Raw genomic sequence first — 25,774 nt, 5'->3', positions numbered from 1 at the left:
ATAGCCTCCCTTTGCAACCCTAGTTTAGTTACAATGTTGCGTACAATAAGCACAAAACTCTACATTTACAAAAGACCTTTGAGTACATTTCCAGTCCCCCCCCACCTCCACCAAACCAATCACAGTGCTCTGTACTGTATTTCGTGACAGACCTATTGAATCTGACATAGGGGTAATAGGGTCTAAGGATGGGCTTTGGCAGAAGTTTTGAAAGGGGAAGATACCTCCTTTCCTGTTTCCTTTGGTTTAGACATGAACATTTCGGCTTCCTAAATCAAATCGAAATGAACCATTTGAGCCAATAAAAGGATGTTAAGATTGGCAGCATCACCTGTTGGTGTCTTGGAACACATCTTCCTGGGAGCTCTCGCCACTGAATACCCGGTCGAACTGGAACTCTCTCGGCCCCCTTGAGGTTTCCACGGTAACAGAGTAATCGTCCAGACGCCCCACGGCGATGGCCCCTCCCTGAGCTGCCTCGGTGCGGCTCATGGGCCGTATCCGGCAGAACACCCGAATTTTACCTGCACCACACGACAAAACCACTGCAAAGGTCAAGCGACGCCACTGACCCCAAACTGTACAGTACTGAACTTGCACCTATGCTAGCTCAGCTAAAATAGTCTTGTGGCATGCAGAAGACCCGCATTCAAACCTAGTCAATTACATAGATAGATAACTACCTTTCATGTCCTCGACCATGTTGTAGTACTTCTTTCTCATGGTCCTCTCTGAAGTGTAGTTCTCTACGACCTTCCTATTCTCCTCTCTCACTTGTTTCAGCTGCCAACAGGGGATAGAAGAGACAGTACAACTGAGACTATGAACAGTAAGACAACCAAGAGTAGAGTGGGTGAGAACCCCTCTGAAAACATCAACTACAAACATGGTTGTCCCGTCAAGGCCCTTAGCATTGAGAAATGCTGATTGTGCGCACTGAAGATTATACTTCATGTCTTAGCTGGCTAGCTATAGGCTAGTTAGTCACATCACATCCAGGTCCCTGTTTGGACATCTCACCTGGTCTTGCAGCAATAAAAGTTGCTGGCCAACACTTTTCCCTCCCTCACCTTTCCTCAAAATCTCATCCAGCTCTGGAGTTGTGTCACAGTCTGAGAGAGTGGAGAGGAAAGCACAGTATGGGTACTGTGGTGCAGGGTTGGGGTCAAGTCGATTTGAAGAAGTCTATAGGCAGGTTTCCATTAATCCAGGTTTATTCGACAAAAGCAATGTCACCCCAAAACTCTTTGTGACGTGTACTGGAAGTGGCAAATATAGATTTAACTCTAAATGCCAACTGCCTGCTAAATCTATTTTCCAACTATAATGTTTCTTTGCAGGATTCTCATCCTGACTTTCAAGAATGGCTGAATTGCTTCGACTTGCTTTTCAGTTTGGCTGGATGCAAGTTTCACCCTCCAATTACAAGTTTTGTCATGGCACAGACCGTGAAGATATGTTGGCACATGAGAATTATTAGAATATGGCATATATGAGTCAATTCCTGCATTCTATCCATGCTGGCTTTTGCGGGCTACCTGAGACATGAAACAGATAGGTGGGAGGGCATACAGGCTACCTGAGACATGAAACAGATAGGTGGGAGGGCATACATGCTACCTGAGACATGAAACAGATAGGTGGGAGGGCATACAGGCTACCTGAGACATGAAACAGATATGTGGGAGGGCATACAGGCTACCTGAGACATGAAACATATAGGTGGGAGGGCATACAGGCTACCTGAGACATGAAACATATAGGTGGGAGGGCATACAGGCTACCTGAGACATGAAACATATAGGTGTGAGGGCATACAGGCTACCTGAGACATGAAACAGATAGGTGGGAGGGCATACAGGCTACCTGAGACATGAAACAGATAGGTGGGAGGGCATACAGGCTACCTGAGACATGAAACAGATAGGTGGGAGGGCATACAGGCTACCTGAGACATGAAACAGATAGGTGGGAGGGCATACAGGCTACCTGAGACATGAAACAGATAGGTGGGAGGGCATACAGGCTACCTGAGACATAAAACAGATAGGTGGGAGGGCATACAGGCTACCTGAGACATGAAACAGATAGGTGGGAGGGCATACAGGCTACCTGAGACATGAAACAGATAGGTGGGAGGGCATACAGGCTACCTGAGATATGAAACAGATAGGTGGGAGGGCATACAGGCTACCTGAGACATGAAACAGATAGGTGGGAGGGCATACAGGCTACCTGAGACATGAAGCAGATAGGTGGGAGGGCATACAGGCTACCTGAGACATGAAACAGATAGGTGGGAGGGCATACAGGCTACCTGAGACATGAAACAGATAGGTGGGAGGGCATACAGGCGGTCGCCAATTATTTAATGTGCAATTTGCCTAAATATTATAAACTTGTGGGAAAATGTGGGTTTTAAGGTGTGATGTCATTACATCCAGCTGTTTTTATTGACACAAGATAGTTAAATGGAAACGCACCATAGCAGGCAATTGTCAAATATATTTTCGATGCAAACTTTCTAAATGTCAACAAAAAAAATCACTGGACAAGTTAATGGAAACATAGCTACTGAGAATAAAAGGCTTTTTTATTTTATTTATTGAGTTGGAATTTCAGATTACTTCCTGAATTGACAGACTTCTATTCAAATTGACCCCAACCCTGCTGTAGTGCATCAAACTAATGAAAGATATGCAGTTAACAGTGGGTATCATAAGTATTCCCCTCCCGTTGAGTAAAAAAAAAAAAGCATTGTAAAGTGGGATTTATTTATTTTTTATTATTTTTTTGTCATTAATTTGGACCAGGTATTCCCAAACTGTGGTACGGTACACGCGATGCCGTCGAGGGTACGCCAAATAAAAATGTATTTGTTTTTTCAACATTTATTTTCAAAACATTTTTTTTCTTCTTTTTCAAACAGTCCATTTATATTTTCCAATGGGGCTATAAATTTGAGTGAGGTTATTTCCTCGCCTGAGTTGCCTCGTTTCACTGCCAAAAATAAAACTAAACCATCTAGTGTTCAGGGAAATAACAACACAATGTCAAATACAGGTAGCCTAGTCAAATAACTAACATCCAATCACATTAACTGTTACTCTCTCGCAGGAATTCCACTAGCCAAACGTAACTGCTGCTCATGTTGGTATCTCTGTACTGATGGTGCAAAAGCCACGACAGGGAGACATATTTGAGTGGTAAAGCGCATGCAAACAGTTGCTCCCGTAGCCACTTGGGTACACTGCAGCATCCACTGAGAGGCTCTTGCTGCCAAGGGAATGCCTGATAGCTTGAAAGATGTTTTGGACACTACAGTGAAAATGGTTAACTTTGTTAAAGCAAGGCCCCTGAACTCTTGTGTATTTTCTACACTATGCAATGATATGTGCAGAGACCATGTAACGCTTTTACAACATACAGAAGTGCGCTGGTTATCAAGGGGCAAAGTATTGACACTTTTTAAAAATTGTGAGACGAACTTAAAGTTTTCTTTACTGACCATAATTTTCACTTGTCTAACAGCTTACATGATGACGAGTTTCTCACACGACTGGCTTATCTGGGTGATGTTTTTTCTCGGCTGAATGACTCTCGGCAACTATGTTCAATTGAGGCTATGATTAAGAAGTTCGAGCTCTCCTCTGTCTGCATTAACAAGGACAACACACAGATCTTGCCATCATTGTATATTTTTGTGTGTGCAAATGAACTCAAGCTTATAGATAATGTCAAATGTGATATAGCGAAGCACATGAGTGAGTTGGGTGCGAAATTTCCCAAAATGGATGACAAACAACTGCCTCCAGTCCACTTACCGATATCTGAACAAGATAGCTTCATCGAAATTGCAACAAGCGGTTCTGTGAAAATTGAATTTAATCAGAAGCCACTGCCAGATTTCTGGATTGTGCTGCCCTCAGAGTATCCTGCCTTGGCAAATCGCGCTGTTAAGTCACTGATTCCCTTTGCAACCACGTACCTATGTGAGAGTGGATTCTCGGCCCTCACTAGCATGATAACTAAATACAGGCACAGACTGTGTGTGGAAAATGATTTAAGACTCAGACTCTCTCCAATACAACCCAACGTTGCAGAGTTATGTGCATCCTTTCAAGCACACCCTTCTCATTAACCTGTGGTGAGTTATTCACCATTTTTGATGAACAAATAAGGTTTTATATGTAAGATGGTTAAATAAAGAGCAAAATTATTGATTATTATTATATTATTATTTGTGCCCTGGTCTTATAAGAGCTCTTTGTCACTTACCACAAGCTGGGTTGTGACAAAAACTCACACTCATTTTTATGTTTAATAAATGTATCGTATAGTGTGTGTGTGTAGCAGGCTAACAATGATGGCCAAAAACAACATTTGAGAGTGCGCTGACCCTGGTGCTAGAGGGGTACGCAGCTGGAGGTTGAATGTTTGAAGGGGTACGGGACTATAAAAAGTTAGGGAACCACTGATAGACAATAACACTGGAAATACTCAATGTCAAAGTGAAAAGAAAATTCCCTATATTTGTTTATGCAATAAATATAATATAGTTGTTGCATATTCACTCCCTTTGTTTAGGCAAGGCTAAATGTAATCCATTTTAATCACACTTTGGAACACAATAAAATGTGAAGAAATCCAAGGTGGTGGATACTCATGATACCCACTGTACATGTCACGTGATTACACAACACATATCCAGGAAAATACAACATTTAATGCAATTTAGACCCTCAATCCCACTACAATGTTCAGTCACACAAATAGAAACAGACACACATGGGTAAACATACGTAGTAGCAGCAACGCGCATGCCCGCACACACACACACAACATTACATTACCAGAGAGAGAAGGCCTGGCCCCGACTCTGATACAGTCCAGAGCCATCTGGGTAATCTCACATTCCCTCAGTGTCTCTTGTAGCAACAGCACATTAGAAGCATACTCATCGGAAGAGTCCAACCTGTGGTACATAACATTATTCACTCAATAACAAGAGGGGTGATCATTTTGTTTGACCCATATCAAAAGGACACTATGTAAAATAGGGTCTCTATGGTCTCTTCAGTGCTTCCATACAAAAGCCAGCTGGTTCGAAACTCACCCCAACCCTTAGCCCAATCCTGAACCTAACCAATCCCATACATTTTCTACATTTAACTCCTTACCCTAACCCTTAGCTTCAAGCCCATATCCTGGTTCAACTCTAACCCTAGCCTCAAACCTAACCCTAACCCCTAGCTTCATGTCCATATCCTGGTTCAACTCTAACCCTAACCCCTGGCTTCATGTCCATATCCTGGTTCAACTCTAACCCTAGCCTCAAACCTAACCCTAACCCCTGGCTTCATGTCCATATCCTGGTTCAACTCTAACCCTAGCCTCAAACCTAAACCTAACCCCTAACCCTACCTTCATGTCTATATATTTGGTTAAACCCTAATCCTTGCCTCAACCCTTTCCCTAATCAATTAGGATTCGAGGCAGAGATGCCCTCAGACCAAGATTCAATAAGTAAAATTCCACCTAAAGCTGAAGGAAGGGACCCTCCAGTTATATGGCAGAAAAGGAAGCTACAGTAAGGGAAAGAAATTGGCTTTGTAGTTCGTATACTGACCATTCTGGGGCAGAGTTGACCTCGTCTTTGCTGTTGTTATCATCTGCGGTCATCTGTGACATATGTTCAAGTTTTTCTCTTGCTTGGGCCAAGGCCACATGGTTCTCCTCGAACATGTGGTCAACAAGGAGCCTCGCCTCAATCACTTCGCTACAGATATCATGGGCCTAAGACAAATTATTTCAATAATGTGTCTGTTTTACTGTTTGAACGGTGTGATTCACTGACCATTAGAGTCATAGCTGTGTAATAATAGAACAATTTCAGTTAGGCAGGGCCGGCCCTGGGCATAAGCACATTTTTTACTCAGTCAAGAGTGAGAATAGTAGAATACACAAAGTGCAATTTCGAAATGTGGTTCTGCATCAGCAGTTTTCCTATGTCAGCCACTGACAGTTACTCAATTAGTCCAGATTGGTAAATTAGTCTAGCCAGCTATCTAAACTTGTATTAATCATGGCCAAATGACCGACCTGGTATGAAAATATTCTCTCTGCCCCATGGCAAAATGTGTAGAATTGCAGGAAATTTACGTTAAAACTTTAAAATGTTCTCTCTGACTCTAAAATGTTTTGCCCGCGAGGTGGGGGGGCCACATAACCAAATTTCGCTTAGGGCTCCCAAAAGGCAAGGGCCGGCCCTGCAGTGAGGCATCGTTTAGGTGTCTCAGCATTTAGTTCCAAAGTGTTCCAATGTGTTTCAATTAGACACTTAAACACCTCACCTTCTCAACGACAATGCGGAGCAGGACAGCACAGGGGGGCTGTGCCACCGGGATAGGTGGGATGGGTGTCTGCTCTGCCTCCAGGAGCTCAGTAATCTCTCTCTCCCTTTTATACAGACTCTCCTTCAACTCCTCCAGGCGAGCTTGGGCCCCCTCCAGTGGCAGCTCTGTGCCACTGCACCCCTATGGACAGCAAAGCCCTGCTCAGTGCTCACTGTCACAACCCCACAACACTGACCAATGTTCATGGCTGAAAATGCCATTAATTACAGAACGAGGATAAGATTACTCTAACCCCCAATCTTTACCTTAGCAATTATGGCAATGAAAGCAGTCTGACCCAGTCTCAGTGATTTGGGGCAAAAACACACCTACACCCACCTCAGTTTGCTGGACGGGACCGTTGTCATTCTCTAATATGTCACCAGCATCAGTAGGAGGGGCGTCCTGATGCCCCTTCTCCTGTGGGGATGTCCTGAGAATCTCCTGGACTTTCCCCACCTCCTGCCTGGCCATCTGCAGCTCCTGTAGTGCTATTCACCATTGTACACCATTTATAACAGTCAGAAACACACACATGTACACAAACATAAGCACACCAACTCACTGGATGCCTGGTGGCTGTGGAGGAGGTCTAGTCTGGTGGAGAAAAGCTCCATCATTTTATTCTGTTGGGAAGAAGAACCATGTTGAGGTTATCTAAGCAGAGACAAGTATCATCAGTCTGAGCTCCACTATCATTTCGAGAGAGGAAAAATCCCTGCCCTCTCATGTTGTTTCATGTCACAAAAGTCATGTGTCTTCACTATGCAATTCAATGTCAGTTCAGAAACAGTGTATTACTGTACAATAAGTAGCATAGCTAATGCTGCTGTAGCAGAGCCTCTGTTGCCGCTGTGGCCATAAGAGGGTGACCATGGCTCACACTACGAGACTCACAAACAAAGCAGAGAATCAGAACCTCTTTTAGCCTCTGTATGGTCAGACCTTCTCTCTCTGCCAGTGCAGGGCCTCCTCTCTACTCCTCCTCCTCTCCGCGATCTGCTCTCCCTGCAGCCTCTCATTCTGCCGGCTCACACTCTGAATGGAAGAGGACAAACATATGAGACAGAAATTGCGACCCCGATGGACATTGTGATTTGAACTTATGTCAAATGAATACATGGGATGGTTAGTGAGACAACTGAGATGAGGAAAACCTCTGACTATGATGTGTAGGTTCATGGTACTGCTCTAGGATCACCTTTCTGTACTGTACGAGGATCATGTCATAACGTTTACATTTACTCCATATTTGATAAGGAAATGTATCTGACCCACTGTACGTATGAATTTGAACTCTTGCCCTCTTCGGGGCATCGGTACAGAGTACTTCTTGGGCACAAGGGTCATGTAACCCCAAGGCCAAAAATGGAGTGAATGCTACGTTGGGTTAACCTTTTGCTGCTCTCTTGATATCTATTTTACTTGTATTATGCATAACAACTCTGCCTAGTTGCACTACCTTTTCGTATTTGCAACATGAACAGGCTGTGCATTTAATTTGGGCTCTTCCCACATTTTGTATATTGTACAGGCTTCCTTCTTTTCACTCTGTCAATTAGGTTAGTATTGTGGAGTAACTACAATGTTGTTGATCCATCGTCAGACACAGGACAATAACCTTAAACACAAGGCCAAATCTACAGTACACTGGAGTTGCTTACCAAGAAGACTGTGAATGTTCCTGGGTGGCCGAGTTACAGCTTTGACTTATATCGACTTGAAAATCTATGCCACGACTTGAAAATGGTTGTCAAGCAAGGATCCAGAACTGGATTTTGCGACTGTACTTGAAGAAACCTTCAAAGTTCTTGACATTTTCCTTATTGACTGACCTTCACGTCTTCAAGAAATGATGGACTGTCGTTTCTCTTTGCTTATTTGAGCTGTTCTTGCCATAATATGGACTTTGTCTTTTACCAAGTAAGGCTATCCTCTGTATACCTCCCTACCTTGTCACAACATAACTGATTGGCTCAAACACATTAAGAAGAAAATAAATTCCACAAATTAACTTTTAAGAAGGCACACCTGTTTATTGAGATGCATTCCAGGTGACTACTTCATGAAGCTGGTTGAGAGAATGCCAAGAGAGTGCAAAGCTGTCATCAAGGCAATGGGTGGCTACTTTGAAACATCTCAAATATAAATGATATTTTCATTTGTCCAACACTTTTTTGGTTACTACATGATTCCATGTGTGTTACTTCATAGTTTTGAAAAGTGTAAAAATAAAGAAAAACCCTTGAATGAGTAGGCGTTCTAAAACTTTTGACCTGTAGTGTAGTAGCCTAAACCTATCACTGTTACATTGAACTGGGTGAATGGAATGTGAATGACAGTCATCCAATATTGTCACGCCCTGACCATAGAGAGCCTGTTATTCTCTATGCTGGTTAGGTCGGGGTGTGACTAGGGTGGGTCATCTAGGAAATTATATATCTATGTTGGCCTGGTATGATTCCCAATCACAGGCAGCTGTTTATCGTTGTCTCTGATTGGGGATCATAATTAGGCAGCCATTTCCCCTTTTGTGCTTTGTGGGATCATGACTATGGATAGTTGCCTGTTAGCACTATTATTTAGCATCACGTTTCATTTGGTATTTTGTTGTTTTTGTTCGGTGTTATGCTGTGATAGAAATAAGGCCATGATCATGAAGAAAAAAAAATCCTCCCTCACCGACCGCCACTGAGTGTAATATGGTAATATCACATTCACAAATTAAATGGTCAACGCAGATAGTCTGTGTAGCCATTTTGTTAGCTATATATCAGTCTGATTGGCTTGGGGATAGAATCTGTTCAGGAGCCTGTTGGTGTCAGACTTGATGCACCAGTACCGCTTGCCATGCGGAAGCAGAGAGAAAACTCTATGGCTTGGGTGGTTGGAGTCTTTAATGATTTTCTGGGCCTTCCTTTCACACCACCTGATATAAAGGTCCTGGGTGGCAGGGAGTTCGGGCCCAGTGATGGGCTGTCGCGCCTTCTTCACAACTGTGTGCGTGGACCATTTCAAGTCCTTAGTGATTTGGACAACAAGCAATTTGAAGCTCTCCTTGGTCTTACTGACGTTGAGGGAGAGGTTGTTGTCCTGGCACCACACTGCCAGGTCACTGACCTCCTCCCTGTAGGCTGTCTTATCACCACTGGTGATCAGGCCTACCACAGTCATGTCGTCAGCAAACTTGAAGATGGTGTTGGAGTCGTGTGGGGCCACAAAGTTGTGGGTGAACAGGGAGTACAGGAGGGGCTAAGAACACACCCCTGTGAGGCCCCTGTGTTGAGTGGCAGAGTAGCAGAGGTGATGTTGCCTACCCTCACCTCCTGGGGTCGTGGATCGAGTTGGAGAGGGAAGTGTTCAATCCCAGGGTCCAAAGCTAGGTGAAAAGCTTGGAGGGAACAATGGTGTTGAACGCTAAGCTGTAGTCAATGAACAGCATTCTCACATAGATATTCTTCTTATCTAGGTGGGCGAGGCAAGAGTGGAGTGCAATTGAGATTACGTTGTCTATGGATCTGTTGGGGAGGTATGCAAATTGGAGTGGGTCTAATGTAGGGTGTCTGGGAAGATGGAGTTAACATGTGCCATAACTGGCCTTTCAAAGCACTTCATGATTACAGATGCGAGTGCTCCAGGGTGGCATGAAGCCTTAGAGTTCTTTGGAACAGGAATGATGGTGGTCAGCTTAAGACGTGGGGATTACATACTGGGACAAGGAGAGGTTGAAAATGACCATGAATTTGCCTGCCAGCTGTTCTGCGCATGGTCTGAGAACGAGCACTGGAATAACGTTAGGCCCCGCGGCCTTGAGAGTGTTGATCTGATTAAAGACCTTACTCGCGTCGGCACGAGATCAACCAGTCCTCTGGGTCAGTGGGGGCCCTCGCGGTGTTCGAAGTTTTGCATATAATACATTGAGATGGTCTGGTAGAGAGGCATTGTTGGGCAGATCACGGCCGGGTCTTTCTTTGTAACGCGTAATGGACAACAGCCCCTGCCACATGTGGCAGGCGTCAGAGCCTGTGTAATATGATTCCACCTAATTCCTATATTGTCCTTTTGCGGGACTTCTTGTACTTGTTCCTGTCTTCAGCCGTAGCCTAAGGGTTACCTGCGATAGCACTGTGTGCGGTAGCCCTGTCCTTTAGCTTAGCGCCAACTTCGGTGTTAATCCAGGGCTTTTGATTGGAGAAGCAGTGAACCTTCACTGTGGGGACAACGTCGCCGATGCATTTCATAAGGAAGCCGGCGGAGGTGGTTAGCTCATTGATGTTATCGGCGGAGTCTCGGAACATATTACCATCATCACTAGCAAGGCAACAAGGAAAGCAGCCTCCGGGTGCAAGTTTTCCTGTTTGTTTATAGCCTCGTACAGTTTGTTAAGTGATAGAGGAAAATATGGTTGAAATGACTAATTATGTATACATTCCAATCAGAAACTGACTAGTCCAAATGCTATAATGTACGGTACATGTGAGTTATCCCTCTTGCTCCCTTTCACAATTGTATATAATGTAGTCAGGAGTTAGTAACAATAATAGGTCTGTTCCTTAGTTCATTCAGTTGTACAAATCTCCAGGTGGTGGGAACGGGCCATCTCCAAATGGTCGGGAATGTTGATTTATGCTGACTGGCCTTGACTTCGTGCTGATAACGCGGAGGCTTGAAAGTTAGAGGGGCCCTCTGTGTGTGAAACGGAACGTTTGGAAAGCGCTGACATCATTTTCAGTTTATAACCTGTGGAAATGTGTGTAAGCATTCAGTACTCTCTGGAATTAAATGCTCTTTACCTGGCTTTTAAGACTGGTCTCGATCTACTTCATGCATAATTAATGAACTTACACCTCATTAATGAATAGAAACGAGTGTGAAATTGGTTTTGGCTATTAAAGCATAGAGGAATCTAAAATTCCTCTATCAATTTGGTCCTTCGAAGAGCCGGATCTAAAAAATCTCTCTCTGTGCCTGTAGGTAGTACGCTGGAAAATCGTCCACGGACGAGTTTTGACTCGTTTTACTAAAGACCTGACCTCTGAATTGAGGTTAAAATTGAAACAGGCCTGCGTATTATCACAGAGGACAGAGAGGGTGACTAGATTCAAACGAACAATGTTTTCCAAGCCGGCAGCAGGTAAAGTAGCCTTTATTCTCGATTCTGGGGGGATTTGAGCTCTTTAATTGATGTTCTGAAATTTTCAGAAATCATCAATAATGGGGGCCTTGCTATTCCCACAGGGTATGTATGACCATCATACACTGGGTTTTGTATAACCGATATACACTGAAGCAGGTTCGAAAATAACCTGTGGTAATGTGCACTACCGAAAATAAACTAAAACTTAGTCATGAGTGGCACACCAGCCCGAGATTAAGAAGGGATATTAAATAGGTACTGGGAGGATGGTGATTTTGTACAAATACTGGGCGTAGAGAGACGGCAAGCGCAAGATAACTGGATTGGTCATGTGAATAGTGGCAGTATTGATCACCGTCCCGATTCAACTAATACTACGGAAAATATCCAAATGAGGAGGAGAGGGAAACTTAAATCTAAAGAAATTAGATAAAAGCCATTCTTTAGACATGACAGTTCCAGGCGAGAGGGAAGTTTAACAAATAGTGGCGTGAGATAACGATTATTAGCGTTCTTTAAAAGCCCTCTGACACAACCGGAAAATACTAGGGCTTTACAAACCCTGGGCTTATGGTTGTAAGGTTAGACCTAATGTTTGTTTCAAAAGTCAAAGCTATTGGTAAGATTTCCATAAAAGAGCTAAACTTAAATCATGAGAAACGCACCCGACCGAGATGGAAAATACATACTGATTATTTTTAAAGGAACAGTAATGTATTGTATACGGGTGAGACTTAATGTCAGACTTTAGTAGATGAGGATTCCAATAAAAGAGATATGGGCGTTTAAATTTGGGTTATTTTCTGTTGTCTAGATGTCGGAGTAACAGATAACTGTAAAAATGGGTATATTTGCGGAGAGTCTCGGTCAAATTCAGAGCGCTGGTAGTATAGTGGCGAGAGCACCAGTCTCGCCAACGGGAATCCATGGTTCGGTTCCCGGCCGAGGGTTTAACTAAAATTGATTTTAGATCGTAATTGACCTATTTGCATGTTTTGCCTGAAAAATACGGTCGCCGGTGTTTGCAAAAGATATAACTGAACGGATATTATGTGTTCTAGATAGAATTGATAAAAGAAGTCATTAAAAATAACGGCGAAACAGTTTCGATGTAAAACGCTATTTCGCCCAAAATGATCTGGTGGAATAATGTATTGAGATAGGAGTCTTAATTAAATAGATGTATCATAGAAGAGAGAGAGTTACCTAAAGTTAAATGGGGGGAACTCAATCTGAATAGGGAATATATATTTTACAAAGGCGGGCAGATTTGTGTCTATATATATGGGGCTATATAGTGCAACGCTTTGGACTATAAATTAGGTAAGAATAGTTTAATCGTAAGAAGTTGTGATTGTTTTTCTGATTATTGATCTTTGGTTAAGGTAACACCAGTGAATTTGAACAAAAAGTAACGTATTATAAAATGATCTGATTTCCGTTCTCGTTGCGGGGAACAAATGAAAAGTCTTATCTTAAAGGGACAGTGCACGTTAATCACAGTGGTTTGAGTGTATGACAGTGGGAAAAAATATTGTGGGACGACAATTCAAAGAGAGAAAAATAAGTTACATGAAACATCAAGAGATTTAAAACGAATGACGTGAAGGGATCATAAGAATTATTGGGTGTCGTTGTAGGAGTAAATGTTTGGGTTAAGGGGATTTCCCTGTTCCCAGAGACAAGGCATTTTTAAGGCGAGCACTCGCTAATGCTGGTCTGAGTTGTAATTAGACAAGTGAATAACGTATTGGGAATAGAGTTGTAATTAAAATACTAAGTCAAAGACGAGACAGGTATTTAGAGCAAAATGGATTCTAAATGATAACAAAGAGACAATTATGATTTATGCCCATCGAAAAGCTTTTATAAAATTGGCGAATTTAGAGATGTTGGTTGGGGTGGTAAATTATAATTCAGGATTTGAACAGATGTGAAAAATTAGGTTTGGTTAATCGAACATGAATTATTTACAATTCATTTGAAGTCGCTACGAATTGGCAGATTGAGCGCTTGATGATGACGTCACTAGCGCGACACTTTTGTCACCAGAAGACTGGGAATAACGGAGCAAACTGTATGGCTATTAGTGTGTGTATCGAGGCTTCGAGTAACCTTTCAGAAGTTGAGATAAAAGTGTTTTGTTTATTTGTTTATTGGTTATAGTCAATTTTTGGGTTTGATTTAACTTAGTTGAACAGTGTGTTCTGGCGGGTTTAGGTAGAACTCTTTGTTCCGGAACGGATGAAAGTTACCCATAAGTAAGTAAATTAAAAGAGCCATGAGGGAATGCAAATGCATATTTATTAAATATCGGGGATTAAATTACGGATTCCTTACACTGTGAAATGTACGACATTGCGGCAGAGAGAAAAAGTAATGCATTGGATAATAATGTTATCGGGTGAATTGTATCTAAAGGTAGCATGGTCATTTGAGTAAACATATCCGTAGACGATGTTTAAAACTTATGATTATTGATTTGAGTCAAAGGGGAATTATCATTAGGTTTTAGTTATAGTTCACTTATTGAGTTTCTGATTCGAGGTAGCATTAGTGAATGATAGTTAGGGATGTGGTGTCACTTTTAGAGGCCTCCTGGGATTATAATTTTGGGGAAGAGAGCAGCTTTAAACGACCAAATTGAAAAAGGTCTGCACATTATATATATATATAAAACAACTGTTAGAACGATTTGTTTTAGTGCAAGGAGATTTTAAAGAGGCACGCTCACATATGGAACCTTATGAGATGTTTTTTTATGGGTTTGAATTATACAGGTGACTATTTCTATTGTAAGGATAAAAGGGATCTTTATGTCTAATATGGTATGACCTTTTGACCTTATCATGACTGGCTTCTGAGGTCTGATCAGCCCCAGGAGAGAGTCATTTGTATAATGAATGGGGTCATATTGAGTTACTAGTGTTAAGGTAAATTCATTAGAAATGAAGCAGTTTTGGTTGAGGGTTTAGAATTACTGTTTGAACCGCAAATGAGAAAGTGGTTCAGGATTCTGTCTTATAACATTAGCTGTGAGGTTTTTTTGAATGGGCTATTAGGAAGTTTGTATTGTAACAGAGAGAAAGTCATATTCATCATTGAGAATAAATAGGGGAAGATAACATATTTTGAGCCAACAGGGCAGGGAAGAAATTGAGGTATTTTTGTTTGATTTTAACACCCGTGTACAGGAGTGTCAAAAGACGGGGGACATTACCTGTGTAATGGGGGAGGGTGTCCGTATGGGGATTACATGATAACCAACTTGGGACAGTTCTGGGACTGGAGAAGAGGATATCCTTATGGCATAGGGAATCCCACAAAGGTGGATAGGTTTTCCATGATATGGGGGAAACCTGGGAGTACTGTTGAACTTTGTAAAGGTGATGAAATCCTACTAACCATCAAAACTATTAAGCTCTCTGATGCAGGCACTTACACCCCCGGACTACAAAGGACCGGGACAGACACGGTGGGTGTGTTTTCTATTAAGGTACTGCCAAAACCGGAGGTCTCAGACGGACCGGGGCCAGACACACTCCTCTATCACCCCTGGACCGAACCTGTCACCACTATGCTAAAAATCCCATTCAGGTAATTAATGTTAGACTATTCAGCTATTGATCAATTAGGCACGGAGACTGGTTTTGATGGTAGGGACAATTTGTGGCTGTCTTATACAGAATGGACTTGCTTAGAATATGCTTCTTGCTAGTCAGGGGGGAGTCTGCAAAATGTTCAGTGAACAATGTTGTACGTATATCCCTTATAACACCAGTCCAGATGGTAGTATATCTAAGGGCCTTAAATGGGCTTGATGCACTATCTGCTGAGATGAGGACCATGGCGGGGGTAGAGGAGTCTGACTGTCCACCTGGTTGGGAGACTGGTTTGGTAAGTATACTGGTATGGTGGTTACTGGATTTCTGACCCTAATTCTTGTATTATTTGTTATTGATGTGATGTGCTGCTTGCATCATACCGTGTTTTAAGAAGTCTGTTACAGATGTGGTGAAGGCTTCAGGCATGATGCCTTTGCTTGATGCTCCAGTTGGAGAGGCTGAGGTGAAGCATGCTTTGAGGGGAGGATAAGACTGACTGAGGATGACCCATGTATGTTTGTTCTCCCTGTCGTGAAGGGTGGCATGGTGCCCACCTGGTGCTGGATAAGAATAGCTGAGAGGACCAGATGGGTTATAAGAATGCTTTGTTCTGCTTTACTCTGTTTTACAGGACTAAAGTTTTATTCCACACTTGGCAACACATTAAATCCATGTTATTGTCAGATAGAATACTGAGGGTCCCCAAGGAGAGGGCTTGTTAGTGTAGGAAGGATTTTTAATATGGTTAGCATTTATTAGATTATAAGTTTTTAAATAGTATTATATTTAACAGGAATATAGGACATCTATGAGGAGTTAGGATTATTGTTAGGATTAAGATAGATTGATTAAGGAATTTGGAGAAAAGCCGCTCATAGACACAATTTTTTTTCTAAAAGAGGGTCCATGGGTTTGTAGTTCCCATGTAGTTCAAATTTGGAAAACATGAGAAAAGGCAGGCAGAGGGGCCCTCCCCCGCACTGCAGAGACCTTGAAGGTTGGAGAGAAGAGAGGAGAGTTTTGGAAGGGGAGAGTTGGACATGTGGAAAATGAAAGGGACACTCCTAAATGGAATTTCAGACATAAGGATAATTCACTAAATCTTATCTAAGTCATTGTATAAGAATAAGGCAAGGTTGTTACCTGGGCAGAGCCAGGTAACAAAAGGCGGATGGGTAAATAGTGTTCTAGAATAGGATGTGACCTACGGGATAATTAACTAATAAAAACACATTTTTGTTAATTGGTTTGACGAATAAGAAACTGTTTTATTAACCTGTTGCTTCTACTCGGGACGCTTGCGTCCCAACTAGAGCTCTGGAAATGCAAATGCGCTACGCTAAATGCTAATAGTATTAGTTAAAACTCAAAAGTTCATTAAAATACACATGCAGGGTATCGAATTAAAGCTACACTCGTTGTGAATCCAGGCAACAAGTCAGATTTTTAAAATGCTTTTCGGCGAAAGCATGAGAAGCTATTATCTGATAGCATGCAACACCCCAAAAGACCCACAGGGGACGTAAACAAAATAATTAGCATTTCGGCGTTACACAAACCGCACAATAAAATAGAAAACATTCATTACCTTTCACCATCTTCTTTGTTGGCACTCCTAGATGTCCCATAAACACTATTTGGGTCTTTATTTAGATTAAATCGGTCCATATAAAGCCTAGATATCGTTATATGTAGACTGTGTGATAAACGAAAAAAACATCGTTTCAAAACGTAACGTCATTTTTTTAAATTCAAAAAGTCGACGATAAACTTTCACAAAACACTTCGAAATACGTTTGTAATGCAATTTTAGGTATTAGTAAACGTTAATAAGCGATAAAATTCATCAGGAGGCGATGTAAAGATCATTAGCTGTCCGTCTGGAAAAATGTCCGGCTAGAAACTCAACGAAAATATCCGGTCCTAGACCGGAGGAGATACGGTGTCCTGCATGTGTTTGACCAAGAAAAAACTCGAAGGGAAATGACAAGACTCTAGACACCGTGTGGAAGCTGTAGGTACTGCAACCTCAGTCAATTAATTGTGGTTCACCTTTATCAATGGGATCAAGTAGCGCATGGATATATTTTCCCATTTTCAGTGATCAGTTTTTCCTGTGCTTTTCGATGTAAATACTGTTCTGGTAAAGCCACAGCAGTGATTTAACCAGTTTTTTAAACGTCTGAGTGTTTTCTATCCACACAGACTAAGCAAATGCATATACTATATTCCTGGCATGAGTAGCAGGGCGCTGAAATGTTGCGCGATTTTTAACAGAATGTTCAAAAAAGTAGAGGGTCGACTTAAGAGGTTAACCAAACCTGTATGGTCAAAAGTTTTATGCCCAGCAGGAGAACTACAGAGGGAGGTGGCACACGAGATTCAACCAGGAGACTGGATCTGGATCCAATCACTAAAGAAAAAAAAAAAACTGGAAGCAGCCTCGGTGGGAGGGACCATTCCAAGTACTACTGGTGACTGCCTTCGCTGTGAGATTAGCCGAAAGAGCTACCTGGGTACATGTCACACATTGTAGGAGGGTAAGTCACACTAGCACTATCGGACGATCACAGGATTAGGAGAGGAACCGTGACCCATATGGAACGGGGGTCAAACTCCTTCTGAAGATTCCCTATACCCGACCTTTCCCCAGCTGTGAGCGTTCATAGAAGTGAGGTGATGACTTGGCCTCTGGCTGTTGATATGTTCTCGGGGAGAGGGTGGGGCTTCACGTGCGCACTGACCGTCCTGAGCTGTTTTATTGTGGGGGCCATATTCCTGATTCACCATGATCCCCCGGAAAGTGCCAAAGAGGATAATTTGACTCATGTGCTAGATGAGGGAAATGGGATGTTACCTAAGATTCTCAGAAGGTCACTGAAACAAAATAGTAAGGAAGTGAGGGTGGAATTGGGCAAGGATCTCTCAGTAGAATTTTGTGTAGATCAATTGGGGTCATTCACCCCTTGGCAGTCTAGAACCATGGGACTCTATGGGAAGTATTTGTGTAAATCACCATATTGATCGTGGACAGGTCATAGCTCACACTGAAAGGGATGGCTACGTAAACCCATACACTCAATTTGGGACCAGGTGGAGTATAGTAAGGGTTGGCGTTTTGGACTGTGTTCCTGAACAGAGGAAGTATTGTATAAAGGTACGAATAGTTCAGACCAAAGACCTCAAAGAAGTTATAGAAGTGGAGACTGGGTTTGGGAGTCCAACTTATGGTTGGAATGGATTCAATACGGCCAGATCAGTGGCTAAAGAAGAATGTTATGTCTGTGCGAACGCTAAACCCCAGTTAACAACTATCCCTTTTCCACTGAACGAATTAATTCCCCTAAGGGAATGGCATGTATGGTAAAGCTGTTCATGAAAGCAGGAATGCCAGATAATGACAGTTGTCACTATTTATATCCCCAGGAACCAAGTTGGTACAGAGAAAATGACCACTGACGAGACCATGTCTGAATTGACAGGCTGGTTGAACTCTGGGGATTTCAATTAAATAAAATGGGCCAGTGTCGCCATCTGGTGGTTGTGCGGGGGAATGAGTTTGACTGATTGGACGGGTTAGGAATGCCTTTTACACTCATACAACACCAAGACATGAAGTTAGCCAAAACGAGAGAGAAGAGATGCTCCATCTGGGTCTTTTGACGACAGAGTATATATTGATAACATTGGGGTTCCACGAGGTGTGTAATTATAGTTATGGTAATCAACAGCGCTTTAGCAGGAATACCAAAGGTGTTATTAAAGGTTTTGTAGAACAGACTGAAGCAACCAGCTGGAAGACCTGACAGAATAGAATTGCATAGGATAAAAGGAGGAAGTGGGCGTGGTAATCAGGACCATGTCTTACATCCCAGGTAGCACAGCTCCGGACGAATCAGTGCCCGAAGCCTCAGCTGGTTTGACCACCCTGGCTCACGGGTTGGCAGAAACTCTGGGGTGGATACTTCTCTGAACTAAATTGGGTAGACAGTATTTATGGAAAAATGTGGTGTTATGGGCCACCTTAACCGGTGTGACTGTGTTAGTCTTGTACGTACGTGGTTGATTGCGTGTATGTATGAAAGTTATTGTTTCCAGGACTCTGGAGAGATCAATGACACTACCGATTCCAGGTTCTGACCCGTGGAGGACTGAAGGCATGTCTACAGAGGAAGTGGACGAATCCGGATCTGTCATTTGTGGGGAATTTATGTTTGATGAGAATAGTGTTGAGATGAAGGGGAATTAGATTGTAATTTGTTTCAATGATTAAACTGTTTTTTAATAAAGATTGTAAAAAGAAAAAAAAATCCTGAAAGAGGAGTTATGATTCTGATGTAGGTTTAAAAACAGTTGGAGTTAAGGTTAGATTTGATTAATGATGGGTGAAAAGTCGGGTAAACATTTATAATAATATTTTTACTTTGTAGATTTGAATGTATAATATTTGATCAAAGGGAGGACTGATAGAGGAAAATATGGTTGAAATGACTAATTATGTATACATTCCAATCAGAAACTGACTAGTCCAAATGCTATAATGTACGGTACATGTGAGTTATCCCTCTTGCTCCCTTTCACAATTGTATATAATGTAGTCAGGAGTTAGTAACAATAATAGGTCTGTTCCTTAGTTCATTCAGTTGTACAAATCTCCAGGTGGTGGGAACGGGCCATCTCCAAATGGTCGGGAATGTTGATTTATGCTGACTGGCCTTGACTTCGTGCTGATAACGCGGAGGCTTGAAAGTTAGAGGGGCCCTCTGTGTGTGAAACGGAACGTTTGGAAAGCGCTGACGTCATTTTCAGTTTATAACCTGTGGAAATGTGTGTAAGCATTCAGTACTCTCTGGAATTAAATGCTCTTTACCTGGCTTTTAAGACTGGTCTCGATCTACTTCATGCATAATTAATGAACTTACACCTCATTAATGAATAGAAACGAGTGTGAAATTGGTTTTGGCTATTAAAGCATAGAGGAATCTAAAATTCCTCTATCATTAAGTTCCAGCTTCTTATTTTTCTTTTCCTGAGTTGTAATGTATACAGCAGTCACGATAACAGCTGACAACTCTCTCGGGGGGTATAAGTGTCAGCATTTGACCATCAGGCATTCCAAGAAGGGCGAGACTTCCACTACGCTAGAGTCAACACACCATTTCTTGTTGATGAAGAGGCAAACCCAATGTATCATACGGTATGGTTTCATGTTTTGTATGTTTAAAAAAATGTTTTTACTTATTGTTATGTTACACTCAACAAGGCCTCTGGGGACAATAAAGGTCTACTGAACTAAATAGAATATAGCATAGTGACAAAGTTGTCCCCCGATGAGGGGTGGTGATGGTTGGTCGGTAAGAGGGAACTCACTGTGATTCTCTCCTCCCAGTGTGTGTTCTTCTTTTCTACCTTCTCTTGGTAAAGGTCTAAGATTCTCTTCAGTGCATTCAGCTTGTTCTGGTAGTGAGATCGGATCTTCTGTATTGTCCTCTCCTACTAGCACAGATAAGTGTTGAATTTAACTTGTAGTGACACCTGATCAATACACACACGCACGCACACACAGATCACCTGGTTCTCTCGTGATGCGATCTGAAAGTTTTCCTCTAGCTCTTGCACCATCTCCAGATGTCTACTTTTCATAGTCTGCATGTCCTCAGCTATCTGTTGCCACAGGAAATGATGCAATGGCGTCTTAATATTGACACAATAAATTCACAGTGACTGCTTAAAAAGATCATCAGTCAGTCAGCTGATAACATGCCATGACAGAGGTTAATGTCTCATATACTATACACACACAGAATGCACAGCAGCGTGATAGCCTAACAATTAAATAGAGATCAAGACTGAAAAATCAAAGGCCTCTGGTCTTCTGATCCTGCACAGACACACACGCACAGGCATGCGCACACACACACACAGACACACACAATAAAGCCTATTCCAGGCAGAAGGAGCGGCAGACATGTGAGTAAAGAGGAAAACACAACATTATCTCTAACAATGAGCTCACTGTGTGCTTCTTTTCACAACGATCAACATCGGGTTTGTCCCTTAGTCACACGTCTGACTATCTTAACCCATTCCTTCTCTGTACATTTCATATTGAGTACTATGTGACTTCACAGAAATTATAAACGTACAGTCACTTCAGAAAGCATTCATACCTCTTGACTTATTCCACGTTTTGCTGTCTTACAGACTGAATTCAAAATGGCTTAAATATAGTTTTTTCTCTCACCCATCTGCACACAATACCCCATAATGAAAAACATGTTTTTATACATTTTTGCAAATGTATTGAAAATGAAATACAGAAATAACTAATTGACATAAGTATTCACACTCCTGAGTCAATACATGTTAGAATCACCTTTGGCAGCGATTACAGCTGTGAGTCTTTCTGGGTAAGTCTCTAAGAATTTTGCTCACACCGATTGTAGAATATTTGCACATTAGTCTTCAAAAAATGATTCAAGCTCTGTCAGGTTGGTCGTTGATCCTTGCTAGCCAGCCATTTTCAAGTCTTGCCATAGATTGTCAAGTAGATTTAAGTGAAAACTGTAACTAGGCCACTCAGGAACATTCAATGTCGTCTTGGTAAGCAAATCCAGTGTATATTTGGCCATGTGTTTTAGGTTATTGTCCTGCTGAGTGTCTGTTGGAAAGAAGACTGAACCAGGTTTTCCTCCAGGATTTTCCTTTCTTTTTATAAAAAAAACTATTTAATCCTTACCAATGACAAGCATACCCATAACATGATGCAGCCTCCATGCTTGAAAATATGAAGGATGGTACTCAGTACACCTTGTTGCAAATATATATATATTTATTTATTTTCCATATTCTTTTTTCTGTGCAAGCTTCCAGCTTTTCACTCTGTCATTTAGGTTAGTATTGTGGAGTAACTGCAATCTTCAGTTCTCTTATCACAGCCATTAAACTATGTAACTGTTTTAAAGTCACCATTGGCCTCATGGTGAAATCCCTGAGCAGTTTCCTTCCCCTCCGGTACCTAAGTTTGTAGTGACTGGGTGTATTGTTACACCATTCAAAATGTCATTAATAACTTCCCCGTGCTCAACGGGATATTAAAATGTTGCTTCTTTTTTTACCCATCTACCAGTAGGTGCCCTTCTTTGCGAGTCATTGGAAAACCTCCCTGGTCTTTGTGGTTGAATCTGTGTTTGAAATTCACTGCTCTACCGAGGGATCTTGCAGATAATTGATTGTATGTGTGAGGTACATTGTTATTACAGATGAAGTAGTCCTTCAAAAATCATGTTAAACACTATTATTGCACATTTTTACTCCTGAACTTATTTAGGCTTGCCATAACAAGAGGCAGGGGTTGAATTCTTATTGACTCAAGAAATGTAATCTTTTAAGTTTTCATTCATTTGTAAAAATATAATTCCCCTTCGACATTATGGGGTATTGTGTGTAGGCCAGTGAACCAAATTCTTAATTGAATCCATTTAAATTCAGGCTGGAACACAACAAAATGTATAAAATACTTTCTAAAGACACGGTATACTATGCTAAAATACTCTTTGAAATTGGAATTTTTCCCAGATCTTGTAGGACTTATGGATGTGTACCTGCGTAATGTAGAGTTCAGCTGACTCGTAGGGGATGTAGAGCTTGATGGCCCCCTCTACTTTCAACTCCTGGTGCTTCCCTCTCTCATTTGAGGGCAGAGATTCAGAGATGCCTACGGGAGGTAAGGATAACACACACAATCTAACAAAAATTCAAATGATTGGTAAATAATGTATTGTTACATTTTGGAGTCACTTTTATTGTAACTAAGAATAGAAGACGTTTCTAAACATTTCCACATGAATGTAGATGCTACCATGATTACGGATAAACCTGAATGAATCGTGAATAATGAGTCGTGAAAAAGTTACACACAAATATCATACCCCCAAGACATGCTAACCTCTCACCATTACATTGCTATTACAATAACAATATATATTTTTCTCACTCATCATTATTCACGATCCATTCAGGATTATCTGTAACCGTGGTAGCATCTACATATATTTATAAGTGTTTAGAAACATATTCTATTCTTATTTACAACAAAACTGACTCCAAGTGACACAATACATTATTTACCATTCATTTCTATTGGGCACAAAATAATTTGAAAAATAAACAAAAACAAACAGAAAATGCATCCAACAAATTTGTGTTGTCAGAAGCTTAATGTAATCATTGCGTGCTATGAATATGGGACCAAATACTTAACTTTCTACTACTTTAATAAACATTCAAGTGAATTTGTCCCAATACTTTTGGTCCCTTAAAATGTAGGGACTATGTACAAAAAGTGCTGTCATTTTAAACTGATATGGATGAAAATACCCTCAAATTTAAGCTCGCAGTCTGCACTTAAACCTTATAGTCATTGTATCATTTCAAACCCAAAGTGTTGGAGTAGTGCCAAAACAACCATTTAATTAGATTTAGGTTCAAAGCTGGGTGGAAAAAAGTCAAATATTCACGGAATTCCTTTAAGTTGATGACTTTTTGCAAATCCAATCAGTTTCCCAAATTGATTCAACATCATCACATTGATTTTTTTGTTGAAATGATGTGGAAACAACGTTGATTTAACCAGTTTGTGCCCAGTGGGTACCCATTCTCTTCCTCTTCCTGACCCTAAGTCAAGCCTTTCCTAACAATTCTAGATAATGTCATAGTTTAAGTTCCACCCACACGCTCCCTAATTATCTTTGCACTGAATCGCCCAAACATACCAATCTCTCTCTTCTGTCCAATACTAACACGCTCCCTTTGCCACTCCCACATAGAGTGACTCCAATGGACATTTCCATTCAAGTCATATTCTGTGATGGGTGAACCTGCTGCCATATTGAGTGTACCCATGCAAGGAAGGAAAAGCAGGAAGTTCAGCAGCAAATATTGTGCTTAACAATTAAACAATTTCTGTTTCAGTCATTTTATTTAGGCTGAGGCTTCGTGACCCGAATCGGCGTCCGATGTTTTCGGCAATCTGATTTATTTACCAACCACCCTGCTTGAACTATCTGCCATCCAGACAAAAATCTGAATCTCCCATCTTTCTCTCCTGTCTGTATACAGCACCTTGCTCCACGGACCCGCCTCCAGGCTCTTTTCTGTGGTCAGCTCCAATCCAGCGTCGAAATGCAGCCCACCTCTTCAACCACAATGCTTTGTGTTCAACCACCACTTAAAAAGTAAAAAATGGTTGCGGTTCAGATTGAGGTCATGGCTGAAGGTTAGAGATATATGGCCAATATTTGTCTGTTGAGAACTGCAATTTTATCATGGTCGAACAAACATAGGGCCGAACTGATTTGTACTGTGCTGGCCTGGATATTTTTACACACACACACACACACACACACACACACACACACACACACACACACACACACACACACACACACACACACACACACACACACACATTGTTTTAAGTCAAGTTTATCTTTTATTCATTTAGTTTAAAACACGGTTTACATGTTTCTGATCAGACTGGTCTCATAGACTAGGTGTAACATATTAAATGTAAATCAGAGACATTCAAATTAGTATGATATGTTACGTTTGGTATTGTTACATAAGATAGAAGGTTACTTAGGGCAGAAACTAAAGAAGGGTGGTTGGTCAGGGTGGATGTGTGGGTGTATAACACGGGGTGGATGGGTGGGCAGATAACGCAAACATCTAGCAGCCCAAAGGTTGTATGTTCGAATGTCATCACAAACAACTTTAACATTTTAGCTAATTAGCAGCTTTGTAACTACTTACTACTTTTTAGCTACTATGCAACTACTTAACATGTTGGCTAACCCTTCCCCAAATACTAACCCCAAATACTCCCCTTCTCCTAACCCTAACCCAAGCCTTAACCCTTTAACCTAACTTCTAACCTTAACCCTAACCTTAAAGTTAGCGTTAGCAACCTAGCCACCTAGCTAACATTAGCCACAACAAATTGGAATTTGTAATACAATTGCAAATTCGTAACATATTGTACAAATTGAGGGGAACGGCACCTCAGTACCTCCAGGCTCTGATCAGGCCCTACACCCAAACAAGGGCACTGCGTTCATCCACCTCTGGCCTGCTCGCCTCCCTACCACTGAGGAAGTACAGTTCCCGCTCAGCCCAGTCAAAACTGTTCGCTGCTCTGGCCCCCCAATGGTGGAACAAACTCCCTCACGACGCCAGGACAGCGGAGTCAATCACCACCTTCCGGAGACACCTGAAACCCCACCTCTTTAAGGAATACCTAGGATAGGATAAAGTAATCCCTCTCACCCCCTCCCCTGAAAAGATTTAGATGCACTACTGTTCCACTGGAGGTCATAAGGTGAATGCACCAATTTGTAAGTCGCTCTGGATAAGAGCGTCTGCTAAATGACTTAAATGTAAATGTAAATGTACAAATTGCAATTTGTAACATATTGTACGAAATGGATTATGGACATCCACAAATTAACACCATAAGATACTTTAAATACTTTAAATATCATACTAAATGGAGTGTCTCGGATTTACGTACAGAATAATATGAAATGCTCTGAGACCACGTTGCTCTCATAATAATAGTTTAACACTTTGTATAGTTA

At 41.6% G+C, this 25,774-nt stretch overlaps 1 protein-coding gene across 1 annotated transcript in view; it reads right to left on the bottom strand.

Annotated features, from left to right (window-relative positions):
* si:dkey-96l17.6 (uncharacterized) overlaps nucleotides 1-22,949 on the bottom strand; it is a 37,039-nt gene extending 14,090 nt beyond the window's left edge. The window contains exons 1-12 of the mRNA XM_029677607.2: nucleotides 22,742-22,949; nucleotides 20,709-20,801; nucleotides 20,508-20,630; nucleotides 7,341-7,433; nucleotides 6,961-7,021; nucleotides 6,735-6,886; nucleotides 6,354-6,536; nucleotides 5,630-5,796; nucleotides 4,854-4,975; nucleotides 1,021-1,112; nucleotides 684-783; nucleotides 332-524 (exon numbers count right to left, since the gene is read on the bottom strand). Of these exons, the coding sequence (XP_029533467.2) occupies nucleotides 332-524; nucleotides 684-783; nucleotides 1,021-1,112; nucleotides 4,854-4,975; nucleotides 5,630-5,796; nucleotides 6,354-6,536; nucleotides 6,735-6,886; nucleotides 6,961-7,021; nucleotides 7,341-7,433; nucleotides 20,508-20,630; nucleotides 20,709-20,789 (1,367 nt within the window). The 5' untranslated portion in view covers nucleotides 20,790-20,801; nucleotides 22,742-22,949. The remainder of the gene's footprint in view (nucleotides 1-331; nucleotides 525-683; nucleotides 784-1,020; nucleotides 1,113-4,853; nucleotides 4,976-5,629; nucleotides 5,797-6,353; nucleotides 6,537-6,734; nucleotides 6,887-6,960; nucleotides 7,022-7,340; nucleotides 7,434-20,507; nucleotides 20,631-20,708; nucleotides 20,802-22,741) is intronic.
* Between the last annotated feature and the right edge of the window lie 2,825 nt (nucleotides 22,950-25,774).

Source organism: Oncorhynchus nerka, linkage group LG13 (genome assembly GCF_034236695.1).
Source record: "Oncorhynchus nerka isolate Pitt River linkage group LG13, Oner_Uvic_2.0, whole genome shotgun sequence".
Taxonomy (NCBI): domain Eukaryota; kingdom Metazoa; phylum Chordata; class Actinopteri; order Salmoniformes; family Salmonidae; genus Oncorhynchus; species Oncorhynchus nerka.
Note: the sequence above shows the minus strand (reverse complement) of the source record. Positions and strands in the feature narration are given on the sequence as shown.